Raw genomic sequence first — 14,939 nt, forward strand, 5'->3', positions numbered from 1 at the left:
TGAAACAAATACCACTCTGATACCAAAAGCAGAAAGAGATACCACAAAGAGAATTATAGGCCTATATCCCTGATGAACACAGACACAAAAATCCTCAACAAAATCCTAGCAAACAGAATCTAATGACTCATCTAAAAGATCATACACTATGACCAAGTAGGATTCATCCTGGGGATGCAACAATGGTTTAACATTCTCAAGTCAATCAACATAATCCATCATATCAATAAAAAAGATAAAAATCGTATGATCATATCAATAAATGTGGAGAAAGCATTTGACAAGATTCAGCACCCGTTTATGATGAAAACTCTCAGCAAAATGGGCATTGAAACTTTCCTCAATATAGTCAAAACCATCTACAATAGTGATTTATTTTAAAAAGAAATATGAGAAGCAATTCATATGGAATCACAAGGAATTCGAGCAGTCAAAAACACTCTTAAAAAAAGAATAAGTGGTGAGAACACAGTACTTCTTCATTTCAATGCTGAGTGCCAAACAGTGCTTACTGTCATAAAGACAGACACAGAGACTAAAAGGATAAGGAAATCAAAGATAAACTTTTGTGTATGTGTATGGTGTCAGTAATTCAATACAGGTCTCATGCATACAAGGTATGCATTTTGTTACTGAGGGCCTAATGATTTGTGGAGGGACTTTCAAGTTGTATTCTGGGGGCTTGGTGCCACTTCCTACAATACTTGCTACCCAGGCTGGGTTCAATGCTCAGGGTTAGTGAAGTGGCACTGTTCAATCCCAGAGGATCTGGGACACCAAGTCATACTTGGCACCACTGGGGAGCTTGTCGGTTATAATTATCAGTTCTGGGTTAATTATGTGGTACCAGGGACTGGACTTTAGTTTCTAGGCTTGCAAATGATGCACCCTTGACCACGGAACTATATATCTCACCTTAGTCCTGGTTTTCACTTTTTATAAACCTGTGGACAGTACTAGTCATGGTCTGCTGGTTAAAGACCATTGATATATACTACCACATGTGGCTCTTTGCTCTTTTCTCAGTGTTACAGAGTCCTTGCATATATTGGCTGAATTTCAGCTTTCATTCCAAACTAGGCTGGACAGCCATTCCCAGATTTTTCTCATTTCCTCAAAATTCTATTGCTTGCAATGCTAGACTGGGAGTCCTTTTTTCTTCTTTTTGGGATTACATCCGGCTATGCACAGGGGTTACTCCTGGTTCTGCACTCAGGAATTACTCCTGGCAATGCTCGGGGGGGCCACATGCTGGGAATCGAACCCGGGTTGGCCGTGTGCAAGGCAAATGCTCTACCCGCTGTGCTATTGCTCCAGCCCCTAGACTGGGAGTCTTTTGGCTTGTACTTTTCTTTCCCAACTTGTTGATCTCATTCTGCTTTCTTGAAATGTGATATACCAACTTTATAATATGAATATGAGGAACTGAGAAATTGGCTCTTTTGGAGCAAAATGTCAGTACAATACTAATAGTCCTGTAACTTTAAAAGGACGGGTTGTCACACACCTCCCCAAAGAAGATATATGGATGGCCAACAAGCATATAAAAAACTGCTCATTGTCACTTATGATCAGGAAAATGCAAATCAAAACAACAAGGAGATTTCATTTTACACCTGTGAAAATGGCACATATCCACAGGTCTAGAAACAGACAGTGTTGACCAGGTTGTAGTTAGAAAGGGGCCCCTATCTAGTGTTGGTGTGAATGTAATTTGGTTCAGCTTCTGTGGAAAATAGTATGGAGATCTATAAAAAAAATAGCAATGGAAGTCCTATATGACTCATCAATACCATTTTTGTCAACTCTCCCGTAAATACAACATCAGTTTGAAAGGATGTTTGCACACTTATGTTCATCACCACACTTTGTACAATAGCCAAGATAAGGAAACAACCCAAACATCCAACTACAAATGAATGGATCAAGAATTTGTTGGTAGGGCAGGAGTGATAGTACAGTAGGTAGGGTATTTGCCTCGTGTTGGATTAATCCGGATTTGATCCCTGGTATCCCATATGATCCCCAAGCACCTCCAGCAATGATTCATGCAAACAGAGCTGGAAATAATCCCTGATCACAGCTAGGTGTAGTTCCAAAATAAAAACAACTATATATATCATAATGACAAAAGGAGAGAGAAAGAGCGAGAGCGAGAGAGCGAGAGAGAGAGAGAGAGAGAGAGAGAGAGAGAGAGAGAGAGAGAGAGAGAGAGACAGAAGAGAAGTGTCTTCCAGAGAGGCCAATTGGGAGTGGAGGAGGGGTTGAAGGAGAGAAATTGAGTACACTGGTCATTGGTGGTGGGAAATGTATCTCTCTTTTTTTAAAAATTGAAGCATGGTGAGATACAGATGCAAGCTTTCATGTTTGAGTTACAATAACACAATGATCAAACACCCATCCTTCAACCAGTGCACATTCCCCACCACCCATCTCCCCAGTATACTCCTCCTTTCCCACCCTCCCCCTGCCTCCCTGGCAGACAATTTCCCCCATACTCTCTCTCTACTTTTGGGCATTATGGTTTGCAATACAGATACTGAGAGACCATCATGTTTGGTCCTTTATCTACTTTCAGCATACATCTCCCTTCCTGACTGATCCCTTCAACCATCATTTTCTTAGTGATCCCTTCTCTATTCCAGTTGCCTTCTCCCCTCTGCTCATGAGGCAGGCTTCCAACTATGAATCAATCTTCCTGGCCCTTGTGTCTATTGTTCTTGGGTGTCAGTCTCATGCTATTTCATACTCCACAAATGAGTGCAGTCCTTCAATGTCTGTCCCTCTCTTTCTAACTCATTTCACTTAGAGCATAATACTCTCCATGTCTATCCACTTATAAGCAAATTTCATGACTTCATCTCTCCTAATAGCTGCATAGTATTCCATTGTGTAGATGTACCAAAGTTTCTTTAACCAGTCGTCTGTTCTCAGGCACTCAGATTGTTTCCAGATTTTGGCTATTGTGAACAGTGCTGCAATGAACATAAAGGTACAAATATCAGGAAATGCGTATCTCGCAGGTAATTTAATTATACGTATACATGTGCACACAATGTAATATTACACAACTTTAAGAAATAACAGAATCATGATTTTTTGAAACATTTCTTATTGAATCACCATGAGATAGACCCTTACAAAACTGTTGATGATTGGATTTCAGTCATACAGTATTCCAACACCCATTCCTCCACCAGTGTACATTTCCTAGCACCAGTGTCCCCAGGTTCCCTCCCATCACCCACCACCACCTACCTACCTCTACGGGAGGAGCTTCTCTCTCTCTCTCTCTCTCTCTCTCTCTCTCTCTCTCTTCTCTCTCTGACACTGTGATTTGCAATATTGACTGAAAGGTTATCAAAAATATCCCTTTACCTACTTTTAACCCTCAGATCTTGTCCAGTGTGATCATTCCCAGCTTTTATTGTAATATCGGTCTCTTCTCTATCTTACCTACCCTCAGCCCCCTACACAATTGTAGTTAGTTCCAGCCATTGACCAGTCATCCTAACCGGTTTTCCCTGGCCACAAACTCATTATTATTTTTGACATGGATGGAACTAGAGGAGATCAATCTGAGTGAAATCAGTCAGAATGAGAGGGACAGATGGAGAATGATCTCTTATATATGTCAGATTTAAAGATAGAGTTAAGGAATCTGGAAACAACCCGGATGTCCAAGAACAGATAATTGGATAAAGAAACTATGGTACAACTACAGAATGGAATACTATGCAGTTGTTAGTAAAGAATAAAGTAATGAAATTTTTCTTATAAATGTATGGACATAGAGAGTATCAAGCCAAGTGAAATGAGTAAGAAGGAGAGGGACAAACTTCGAATGATTGCACTCATTTTGGGGGTATAAAAACACATATAAGACTATTAATCATAGACAACTGAAATGAGCGCCAGGAGGACTGGCCCATGGTTGGAAGCTTGTCACACATGGGGAAAAGGGGGAGAAGACAGGATACAAAAGGGATCACTATGACAATGGTAGTTGGAAATGGTTGCTCTGGACAAGAGTTGAGCGCTAAAGTAAGTAAAGGGGTATACATGATAACCTTATGGTACTTGTACTGCAAATCATAAAGACCAAAAGGAGAGAGAAAGAAGAAAAGTGTTTGCCATTGAGGCTGACTGGGGGTTGGGGTGAGGTAGAAGGAGGGAAATTTGGTACACTGGTCATTGGTGGAGGGAAATGCACATCTCACAGGTAATTTATGGTATTACCTCACACACATATATGGTAGTAACAAAGGCCAACAGGCAACATAATGGGAGAACTGATGATGCACACAACTGAGCTGGGGTCAGGGGGGCTTGTGAGGGAAGGTCTTGGGGTCCTTGGGAGAGGGAGAAGGTACACTGGTGATGAGTGTGGTGCTGGAATTTTGTGCATGAGAATCCATTATTAGCAGTATTGTAAACCAGAGAATCTCAAAAAATTCAGAAAAGGAAGGTTTTATTGTTGGGTGTGATTTATTTTTATCTCTGGATCAATACTTGTCAACCCCTTTCTGAGAGCGTGTTCCCCCAGCCTCGTTGCTTCCGATTGGGCCACCTGTCATGCTGGCTTCTCCCCTGTTCTCGTGCTGTGGCCCTCATTTATGCAGTTTTTACTTTTGACCCATGGGAATGTTTTGGGGCGCCCTGAGGAGGTATATCATCCCTGCTCTTGATTATTTAAGGGCTGCTCGTGGGTTTGGAGAGATGACACTACTCCTGGGGCAGTTTCCGCACAGTAGGGGTCAGGCCAGCAGTATCTTCTGGGTCTGAGTCTCCACTGGCCCCCTCTCATCCCAGCGTCTCAGCTACAGAACAGAGAGGGGCTCCCCACGGAAGCTGGGACGAGAGTGAGATTTCATGACGATAGATATGCCAATAGCTGTACCGATGATCAATAGCTGGGCCAATGATCAGCTCTGCATCTCCCCCAAGACCTCTGTAATAAGCTCTACCCAGGAGGAGTGGACCACAGAGAGCCCAATCCTGTAATCAGAATACTGGAAAACAACTCAGGCGCTCTTACATAAACTATATTCTGCTTGGACAAATCGCCGCGACACGACACAGGGTCTACAGAAGCAGATGCTGAGCGGGGGAGGAATCAGGGTCCTGCCACCTGCGTCCGGGGACCCGGAGCATCTAAGAGCGTGAGCTGTGAGGGTGGGGTCTGTCTGCTGGACTGCAGGGCAGAGTGGGCTCTGAGCAGCTGCCACAGGGCCGGCGGCGGGTGAGGAGTGTAGCGATGCTCTTCACTAACCACCTGTTCGGCGCGGGCACCCCTCCCTCAGCTCTCCACTCCTGGGCCCGGCACCCTACCTCTTCACAGAGCCCTCCACGTTTGGCCGCGGCCGCTGGGTGCTGCACCCAAGGGCTCCTTCAGGGCAGGGCAACCCGTGTCCCTGGCACCGGGCGCCGGACAGCAGACACCAGGTTCCGCAGCGCCCGAGGCTGACCCACGCCTGTCGCACCCTGGACCGTCCGGGCCGGGGCCGGCGAGGGCGGGGGCGGGGCGGGCGGGGCGCCTCCTCCGGGTCCCTCTAGCGCGCATCCGAAGCACTGCGGGGAGAAACCGAGCCGGGGAGCGCCCAAGACAGGCCCGGCCTTCCCGGGCGCCGGGGTCCCCCTCCTGTCCGCCCGGGGGACGCGGCCGTCCCCCTCCAAGGCAGCTCCTGGAGCGCGGGCCCCGGGGTGGGCTGCCGGCGCTCGGGGGACTCCCGAGGGTCCGCCCGAGGTCCAGCAGCTCCGCGCAGGGCCCAGCCGCGCTGCCCGCGGCCCCGAGGCCGCTGGGGGCTCCCGCGCGACCCCGAGTCCGGCGACCGGGCCCAGGAGCAGCGGGGGCGGGAGCGGCCGGGCCCGGCGGCGCGCAGGCCTGAGCGCAGCCCGGGCACCTCCGCCCGCGGCCTCGGCCTCGGGGTCTGCGCGCCCCCCGGGGGTCTCCCGGCTGCGCCCGGGGCCGAGGAGGTGGGGCCGGGGAGGCGCGCAGGGGAGGCGCGCGGGGAGGCGCGCCGGGGGAGGAGCTCCGGGAGGACCGCGCCCCGCCGCCCCGGCCCGCCGCGCCCTGCCCCCGGCATGTGTGGCCGCTGGCGCTGGTGGCCGCCGCCGCGCCGGGGCTGAGCTGCGCGCGGGCTCGGGACGGTGCGCGCCAGCGGACGTGCGTGTGGCGCCGCCCGCGCCTCCCGCTCGCGCCCCGGGCCGCGGTGCATGTTCGCCTCCTGCCGCTGTGTGCCGAGAGGCGGGCGGACCATGAAGATGATCCACTTTCGGAGCTCCAGCATCAAATCGCTCCACCAGGAGATGAAATGCACCATCCGGCTGCTGGACGATTCCGAGATCTCCTGCTACATCCAGGTGCGGGCGCAGCGGGGCCGGGGGCGCTGGCCGGGGGACCCTCTGTGGGTGGGCGTGGGTGGCCAGGATGAGGAACCCACCCAGGGGCCTGGTGGGAAACCCGACTCCGCTTTCTGCGTCCTCGGGGGCTGAGAGCCCTGCTCGGGCACGGGGGCACGGTCCCCGGCAGGCGCCAGGCTCAGCTTCTTCGCCCCGCGGCCCCTTCTCCAGGCGTGCGACCCTGGACTCTGATGTCGCCGCACTCCGGCTAGGGGCGTCGGGCGGGCAGCCTCCTCCAGTTCCCCCGCCGGGAAAGGGGATGCCCGAGAGCCAGGGCACCTCCCGCTCTTCCTTGCCCCCTTCCTCCACGTGGGTGAGGCACGCGTGGGTCCTGTGCAACCCTTTCTCCCCGTGGCCTCGGCCCGGGAACCCGCCGCGGCCACCTGCACCCCCTCTGTTGATGGCCTTTGCCTCTCCGCGGCGGGGGCCGGTGGAAGTTTCCCGCGGGGGGAGCGACAACCCCGGGAACCCCCGGCTGCGCTGCACCCTCAAAGGCGGGGAGCTCACTGTGCCGGCGGGGCTCCCTCCGAGAGTCTGGCTGAGCATAGAGAAAGGAAAGAGCTTGAGGCCATGGGCGAGGGATGCTGTGGGCTCCGGACTTTGCGGAGAAGCGCCTGGAATATTGAAATAGGATCAGAGGACAGTTACTCGTGCCCAGACTGGAACAGGCGTGAGGGCTTTGGTCCTAAGTGTTTCGGGACTTGCAGGAGATCAAGTGAACTCTCTCTGTCTCTGTCTCTGTCTGTCTCTGTCTGTCTCTGTCTCTGTCTCTGTCTCTCTCTCTCTCTCTCTCTGCGTTGTATACACTTCAATTACTGTATTTATAGGCAGGTGCCCTGTACAATCTGAGAAAGGGTCGGAAAGGTGGTATCAAGGTTCAGTCCTATTAGATCCTGATGTTTGCATCTATCTATCTATCTATCTATCTATCTATCTATCTATCTATCTATCTATCTATCTATCTATCTATCTGTCTATCTATTTTTTAATCTCTGTGATTTCCACTTCTTAACTGTCAGAAACTTGTGGCTGCGGGGCTAGAGTTTTAAAAAACACCCTTCCTAGATCTGGTGAGTTGAAGGGGGCAGCCTCTGCCAGAGGCAGAAATATCTGTGGACTGTGTTATCTAAATAGTAATTAATGATTGTTAACAGTATTGCAAATAGCGTTGTAAATGTATTTGATTAGAATTGTAAGTGTAAATGCATTAGTATCTGAATTACTAAAAACAAATAACAACCAAACCAACTTCTTCCAGATTCTTTTGATTGTAATTGCTATTGGGAGTTTGTTGCATGGGGATAGTGGCACCAGATTGTAAGCAGGCAGCTGGACAAGTTTCGGGCTGGAATGTCCTGCTCCAGGATCTCTCACAGAATATTCTGGAGGCTCTTTAGAGTCACTCTAGACATTGCTCCTAAAGTCAGTAAGAAATGGATCAGTGGTAGAAGAGGCAGTGTTTCTGCCGCCACATGGGTTGAATGGAACAGTTTGGCATGTGCTGTCTTGAGATCCAGAGAAACTCATTTTTGTACTTTAAGTCCTAAAGTCAATGTATATAATGTATACATTAAATGTAAAAATGTATTTAATCCATTTTTAAAAAATTGAATCACCGTGACATACAGTTACAAAGCTTTCATGTTTGAGTTTCAGTCATACAATGATTAAACACCCATCCCTCAACCGGTGCACATTCTCCACCACCAATGTCCCCAATATGCCTCTGCCCCTTTCCAACCCTCTCCCTGCCTCTTTGGCAGACGATTTCCTCCATACTCTCTCTCTACTTTGGGGCAGTATGATTTGCAGTTTAGATACTGAGAGGCTATCACATTTGGTCCTTTATCTACTTTCAGCACACATCTCCCATCCCAAACAATCCCTCTAACCATCGACTTAGCAATCCCTTCTCTATCCCAGCTGCCTTCTCCTCCAGCTCATGAGACAGGCTTCCAACTATGGGGCAATATTCCTGGCCCTTGTGTCTACACCCTTGGGTTTCAGTCTCATATTATGTTATTTTATACTCTACAAACGAGTGCAGCCATTCTATGTCTGTCCCTATCTTTCTGACTTATTTTAATATAGATAGTAGGAACCTATGGATTTCTCTGCAGTCTCAGCCTCTATTTCCCTTGTTTTGTTCCACTCAATTGACACAGTTGGTTTCTGCTTCCTTAAAGACTGTCTTCCTTTGAATAGTTACGTAGCTCTTCTTAGGACATGTGCTTGTTGTCTTGTATTCTGGGAAACAGTATATTATACTTACTTTAAGTTACAGTTTGTATTGCCCACTTGATGCCAAGGACTTTAATAATAGCATTGTAGCACTGTCATCCCACTGTTCATCGATTTGCTCGAGTGGCCACTAGTAACGTCTCCATTGTGAGACTTACTATGCTTCAAATGTTTATTTTGTTTAATTGTGCTTTTCAGATGACATGTTATTTTCTGCCCCTTCTGATCCCAAATGGTGATTATCATATAAACAATTAAAGTGAGCTAGAATTTCACCTTGATTAAATGAAACAATTAAAGGATTTCAGTTTTTTTTGAGGGTCACACCCAGCAATGGACAGGTGTTACTCCTTGCTCTGCACTCAGAAATTACTCCTGGGAGTGCTCAGGGGACCATATGGGATGCTGAGAATCGAACCAGGGTGAGTCACATGCAAGGCAAACACCCTACCTGCTGTGCTATTGCTACAGCCCCAGGATTTTAATTTTGATAAATTTGGACCTTGTACATTTCTAGGCATTGAAATTGCACTCTGGTTGTAAGGTAAAATAAGTTACTTTTTTAGAGTTTTAAAAATATTTTTTAAAATTTAATGTAATTTTTATAAAGTAGTCACAATATTTGATTACATTAAATATTTGAACACCAATCTCACCACCATTAAACCTTCCCACCACCATATTTCGGATGTTTCTGTCCCAAACCCCACCCCTTGCCACAAAGTAGAACCTAAATAATTTATTATGCATTGTTTGTTATGAATAAACTGCTGAAAAGGCTCCAAAACTTTTCCTTAGAGGAAAGTGGGTGAAGATTGTTGTATTTTACCAAGGGACCATTTAGCCCTGCTATAAGAGATTGCTAATATGTTGTTAAAGGTTGAGGCTTGTGTGCTTATAGGATATATCATCATCATCATCATCCCGTTGATCGTCGATTTTCTATATACACACACATATATGTAAAAATTTATTTTCCTTTAAAAATGGTTGCCTTTTACTTTAAACCCCATCAAATGTGGCACTCTACTTTTGGAATATGAGTGGTGTGAGGTATGAGATGTGGCTGCGCAGTCCAGGAATAAGTTACTGGTCCAGGATAAGTTCACTCATGCGTGAGGCTCGGCCTGAGCTTGTGGAGGGCAGCTGTGAGCATGGCAGCAGTTGAGTTTTGGAGGTTTTCAGCTGCTGGGTCTGAGTCCCTTGGGGTGGAGAGGGGCCTCACCCACCCCCTCTGGGTTCCCCCGAATGAAACAGCCTGGCACAGGATCTGGCACATGGCTATGGAAAGTCATTTTATGCGCTCTTCTGAGAGAACTATATTAAAAAATGTTGTTTTTTTCTGTTTTAAAAGGAACGTTTGTAGACACCAGTACATGATCTGAGAAATTCCTTCCTTCCTTCCTTCCTTCCTTCCTTCCTTCCTTCCTTCCTTCCTTCCTTCCTTCCTTCCTTCCTTCCTTCCTTCCTTCCTTCTTTCCTTCCTTCCTTCCTTCCTTCCTTCCTTCCTTCCTTCCTTCCTTCCTTCCTTCCTTCCTTCCTTCCTTCCTTCCTTCCTTCCTTCTTTCCTTCCTTCCTTCCTTCCTTCCTTTCTCCTTTCCTCTTTCTCTCCCTTCATCCCTCCTTTCCTTCCTTGGAAATCAAAATTATTGCATGTATTGTCCCAAGTTGTCACACAGAGCCTCCTTTTATAACCTGCACAAAATGTGGGTTATGAATTTTTTAAATAAATCAATACCTTTTAGTATTCCTTAAAAATTATCTAATTTTGACATCATTTTCATAAAGAAAAGTTTCAAGTTAACAGCCTAATGGCTCAGCAATATGGTAGCTAGTTCCAGAAAGTCATTTGCTTTATGTTCACAGGCTGTCAGATATTGTCCCTCCTATGCATGATTTGTGTGTGGGTGTTTTGGGAGGGATTAAGGGGAGTCCCGAATGGACAGGTCACAAGAGGAGAGTCTAGGAAGGGAAGGAGTTGCCCAGTGCTCCCTATTAGAGTCTTTGGGGCTCTTTCAACTGACTTTTCCAACTTGCTATCTGGAGACTGTAAAAGGACACGGGTCAACTTTTGTCCTCTTTAATTAAGTTTATTGTCTTTTAATATGTATTGGGCATCTGGGTGATGCTAGAGCCCAGGTACTGGTGATGCTTTGTGCCTGCATTGCTTGGGGGTCATCAGAAGCATGCACAGGGATTCAACAAAAGTCTTGCACATCCAAAGCATGTATTTCACCACTGGAGCTATGTTTCTGAGCCCTTGTTGCCTCACTCTTGGGATTCTAGGTAGAGTGCAGTCCTATCATCTTCCTTCTCTGTTCACCTTTCTGCTTCCCGCGTTGTTACTACAGCTCTTTTCAATGAATTTGACATTTTAAATTCTGACTCTACTAAGTAAAGGGTAGACTTTTCACATTAGTTATTGAAACATGGTTGATATTTTTAGATTTTGACTATTTGGATTTGAATAAAAGTGATGACATATGCAAAATAGGTAGTAAGATTTTATAGCTGAATTAATTTTCTTTCTAGACTGATCAATCAATGAGAGAACATTTTGTTGTGGTTGTTGTTGTGTATCAAGGTGTCTCCAACCCATATGCTAAAGCCTTATTACTTACACTATATGTTTAGAATGTGTTGAGTGGATTGAATGTATGTATGGGTGCTGACTACCCCCATACTTAATCCAAGCTCATTGTCTTTCAACATTAAAATAGCCTAAATCTACTGATTGAGAGACAGAAAGTTGTGATTTATTTATGTTACTAGCCAGTTGTATGACATTAAATGGCTTATTTGCCATTTGGAAATCAGTATTTTTTTTCTCTTTTGTTCTTTTGGGTGGGGCAGGGTAATTCCCTGCACTGTTTGGGAGACCATATAATGCTGGGAGTCAAATCCTGGGCTCTCACATGCAAAGCTGGTGCTGTAGCCCTATGAGCCATCTCTCTGGCCCCTCAGTATTTCTTTCCTCAAAGGAGGAACTGGCACTGGTAGAGGTGACTAGTTTAATAGTTTGGCTACTGCCTAGACCAACTACATTTGAAAAGTTGCCCTTGACAGAGTGATTGTATGTACTAGAGCTCACATGATGTTTATAATTCTCTGTTTCATTGATATGATTGTGTCATTGAGCATTATCTGTGGAAGATGTGGTTGAGAGGAATGAAAAAACTTGGCGTACATGACGAGTCGGAGGGTTAGAACTCAAATGGTTTGACTCAAAATAACGGTTTTCTCTGTAGCACTACCCATTGAGGTTTAATTTTTAGAATGCTTTTGATGGCAAGTAAGAGAGTAGCCCAGTTAAAGTGGCTTAAATGGTAAGGAGACTATATTGCCTATGGAAATCCAGGATTTGGCTACTCAGGGTTGTTCTTCGCAAGCTCAGGAGCTTTCTGTTCTTTTCCCTTTACTCTCCTCACAGCTCAGCCCTATCATTGTGATTGTGATTTGATGGTAGCTGCAGGGTTTCAGATACCAGCCTGGCGCTGTTGCAATTTGAGGTGGTTTTTGAACATGCGTTCTTTTTAATCTGGGAGCAACTTTTTCCAGAGACCCATATTAGAGCCCATTGGCCAGTACTGGGTCATGTTCCTGTGCCTTTATTGCAAAAGAGTCTAGAATGCGTGTATCAGGTGTCTTCACTTTCCATGCTTTAAATGGGCTTTGCCATTATGAAGACAATGAAGGTGAGTGTGTGTGAGTGTGTGTGCGGGTGGGGTGGGGTGTGTTGGCTGTTGGTTGAGCAGGCAGTATTGTTTGTCAGAATAGGTCATATAGGGTTGCAATTATTGTTAGAGTGTAACTATTAGGAGAGTTTAATAGTAGGTTTACTAAACCCTGATTTATTTCAGGCAGTCTTCTTGTGTGTGTATTTATTTCAGTTTTTTCTTAAAATATTTTGTAGGGGTGGTTGGGGAGTGGTGCTCAGAGGTCACCCCAGTGTTGAGCAGGGACAACCAGGAGGGTACCTGCTGGTTCCCTGGGGAACATGTAATGCTGGATTGAACTCAGGTGTCATAAATGGGAGTGTTTGTGCTTGAACACTTTGAACCATATTCCCGGCCCCTTATCTTGTTAATTTTAGTATTTAATTTTTTATTATTGGCTTACAGTATTATAGATCTTTAGGAGCTTATTCATACCTCTATATGTATATAATTCTCATCTCTCTCACTATCAAAGTTCCCGTTTTAGGCGATCTTTGGATATCATATTAAGAAATAGGAAAAATCCCCAGCCATGGGGATGGAGCTCAAATCACATGCTTGACATGACTGAAATTCCAGGTTTGACTCTTGATATCCCTTGCCCTTCTCTATTCCCTTCAAAATCAACAGAGATGTCATTGGATAAGTCCATGTAGTTTATGTTGTTAAGTGTCCTTACCAGTCGGGCTGACTTCGGGCAGCCACACTCATCTTCCAGAGGAGATGCAGGTGTGTAACTCTACTCCTGTTTAAGTGACAGTGTGGCCAAAGGAGTGTGAGCTTGTGCTTCTTGTCCACTTACTTGAGTTTGAATCCTGGAAGAACTACTGACTAGTCAGGTGATTTTGGATGAGTCACTTTATTTCTTTGGGCCTTTATTTTTTTCACCTGAAAAGTGGTGTAATAGTGAAACAGACCTCAAGAGGCCTTACTAGTCCATAGTTACAGTTGGGGGAAAAAGTATTGTCATCCCCATATTATGTGAATGTGTACATGAAAGGTAATCCTAAGTAGTGGGAAGGTTTTGTCTTAGAATTCAGTGTTTTTAAGATCAAACTCATTTTCTGATTGTGCAAGACTTTAATTAGCTCTAAACCGGGCATCATAACTCCTCATTTGTCAGCCACCACTGGATCATGAAAATGACATTTTAAAAAATTTTTATTAGTGAATCACTGTGGGGTACAGTTACAAACTTCATAAAAACGATTTATGTAAGGATTGTTGTAATGTTAAAACATCACTCTTGTGTATAGTGCTCTATTTTGTTCATTTCTGGAGCTGAGAATCAAACTCAGACTTCACACAGCAAGTCATGTACTCTAATTCCAAGTCACATCTCTGGTCTAGAGTACTGTTATAACTAATTCGGTTGAAATATACACAGAGTGTTTTCCTATTTTCTTTGATTCAAATCATTTGGAATAGGAATAGATGCAAAAGTACAGCTGTGCTAAGGATCAGTACCCATGTGACCTAGCAGGTGAAATCCAAGCTAGGTCCAAGTGACAGCCACACCCTTTCAGTTAGTAAGGACAATTCAGCTTTATCAATAAGTCTAGTGTGTCATTCAGAGTTCAGTGAAAATTAGACGCAAAAGCAGTAGACGAAGAGACAGTTTGTGAAATAGCATGTCCCAGTGCTGACATTTTCCAATCTAGATAATTTGGGCCAGTTCTTTATATTAAGTATATTCTGAAAATAAAAAAAGTGATGCTGTTTCAATAGGTCTGCTAAGATCTTCTCTTGATGCCTTTCAAGCATAGACAAAGCATATTGACTGTGTGAAGAAAGCAAAACTGTTAACTTCATCCACTTTGTTGTGACAGTGTATCAGCTTGATGCTCTTAACATCACCTAACAAATTCTAGTATTCAAACAGAATCTGGCATTAAGGGCATTTGCTGGCTTATATATTCAAACTTGAGAGTTTGATTCAAGGACAGTTTTGCTTTTATGCCCAGTTACGGTAAATTTCAATTCTCACGTTGTCTAAGGAAGAGAGAAACTCCTTTCAAACCCAGCATGCCAAGCAATCCCAACTTTCTCAGTCTAATACTCACGCCTGAGCAGGTGAGATTAAAAAGGACAGACCTCATCACTTTAAGGAGACCAAAACCTGACCCTGGCACTCAGTGAGAATAACATCCTTGAAGTTGAAGTCAAAGTTCTCTGGAAAGAAGAAGGGGGAAGGGCAAATGACCTACTCTCTTTTCCGGTTGATTCATTCAGGGTGATTGGTCTGGGGAATCTCTGTGGGTCCCTAAGATCTCTTTAGGGGCTGTATGAAGTTCAATCTCTTTCCACAATAGCTGTTGTTTGCTTTTTCTAGTAACAGTTTGAGAGGGGTTTGACTCACATACCATTGAATTCTTAATAGAATTAAATATATGATTTTAAGACATTCAGGGAATTGTGCAACCATGACTTCATTAAGTTTTAGAATGTTTCATCACCTTCCCCTTAAGAGCCCACATCCCTTTTCAACTATTTTACCTCTAAATCTCCCTGCTCTGTATAACCACAAATCTGTTTTTGTCTTTATAGATTTATCTGTTGTGGACATATGGTAGCAATAGA

The 14,939-nt window shown here is 45.2% G+C and overlaps 1 protein-coding gene across 2 annotated transcripts in view; it reads left to right on the plus strand.

Annotated features, from left to right (window-relative positions):
• The first annotated feature begins 6,066 nt into the window (after positions 1–6,066).
• Positions 6,067–14,939, plus strand: part of FRMD3 (FERM domain containing 3) — a 318,111-nt gene continuing 309,238 nt past the window's right edge. For both annotated transcript variants that reach the window (XM_004612971.2, XM_004612969.2), the window contains exon 1: positions 6,067–6,363. In XM_004612971.2, coding sequence (XP_004613028.2) covers positions 6,217–6,363 — 147 coding nt within the window. In that variant the 5' untranslated portion in view covers positions 6,067–6,216. The remainder of the gene's footprint in view (positions 6,364–14,939) is intronic.

The sequence above is a fragment of the Sorex araneus genome, chromosome 1 (assembly GCF_027595985.1).
Source record: "Sorex araneus isolate mSorAra2 chromosome 1, mSorAra2.pri, whole genome shotgun sequence".
NCBI lineage: Eukaryota > Metazoa > Chordata > Mammalia > Eulipotyphla > Soricidae > Sorex > Sorex araneus.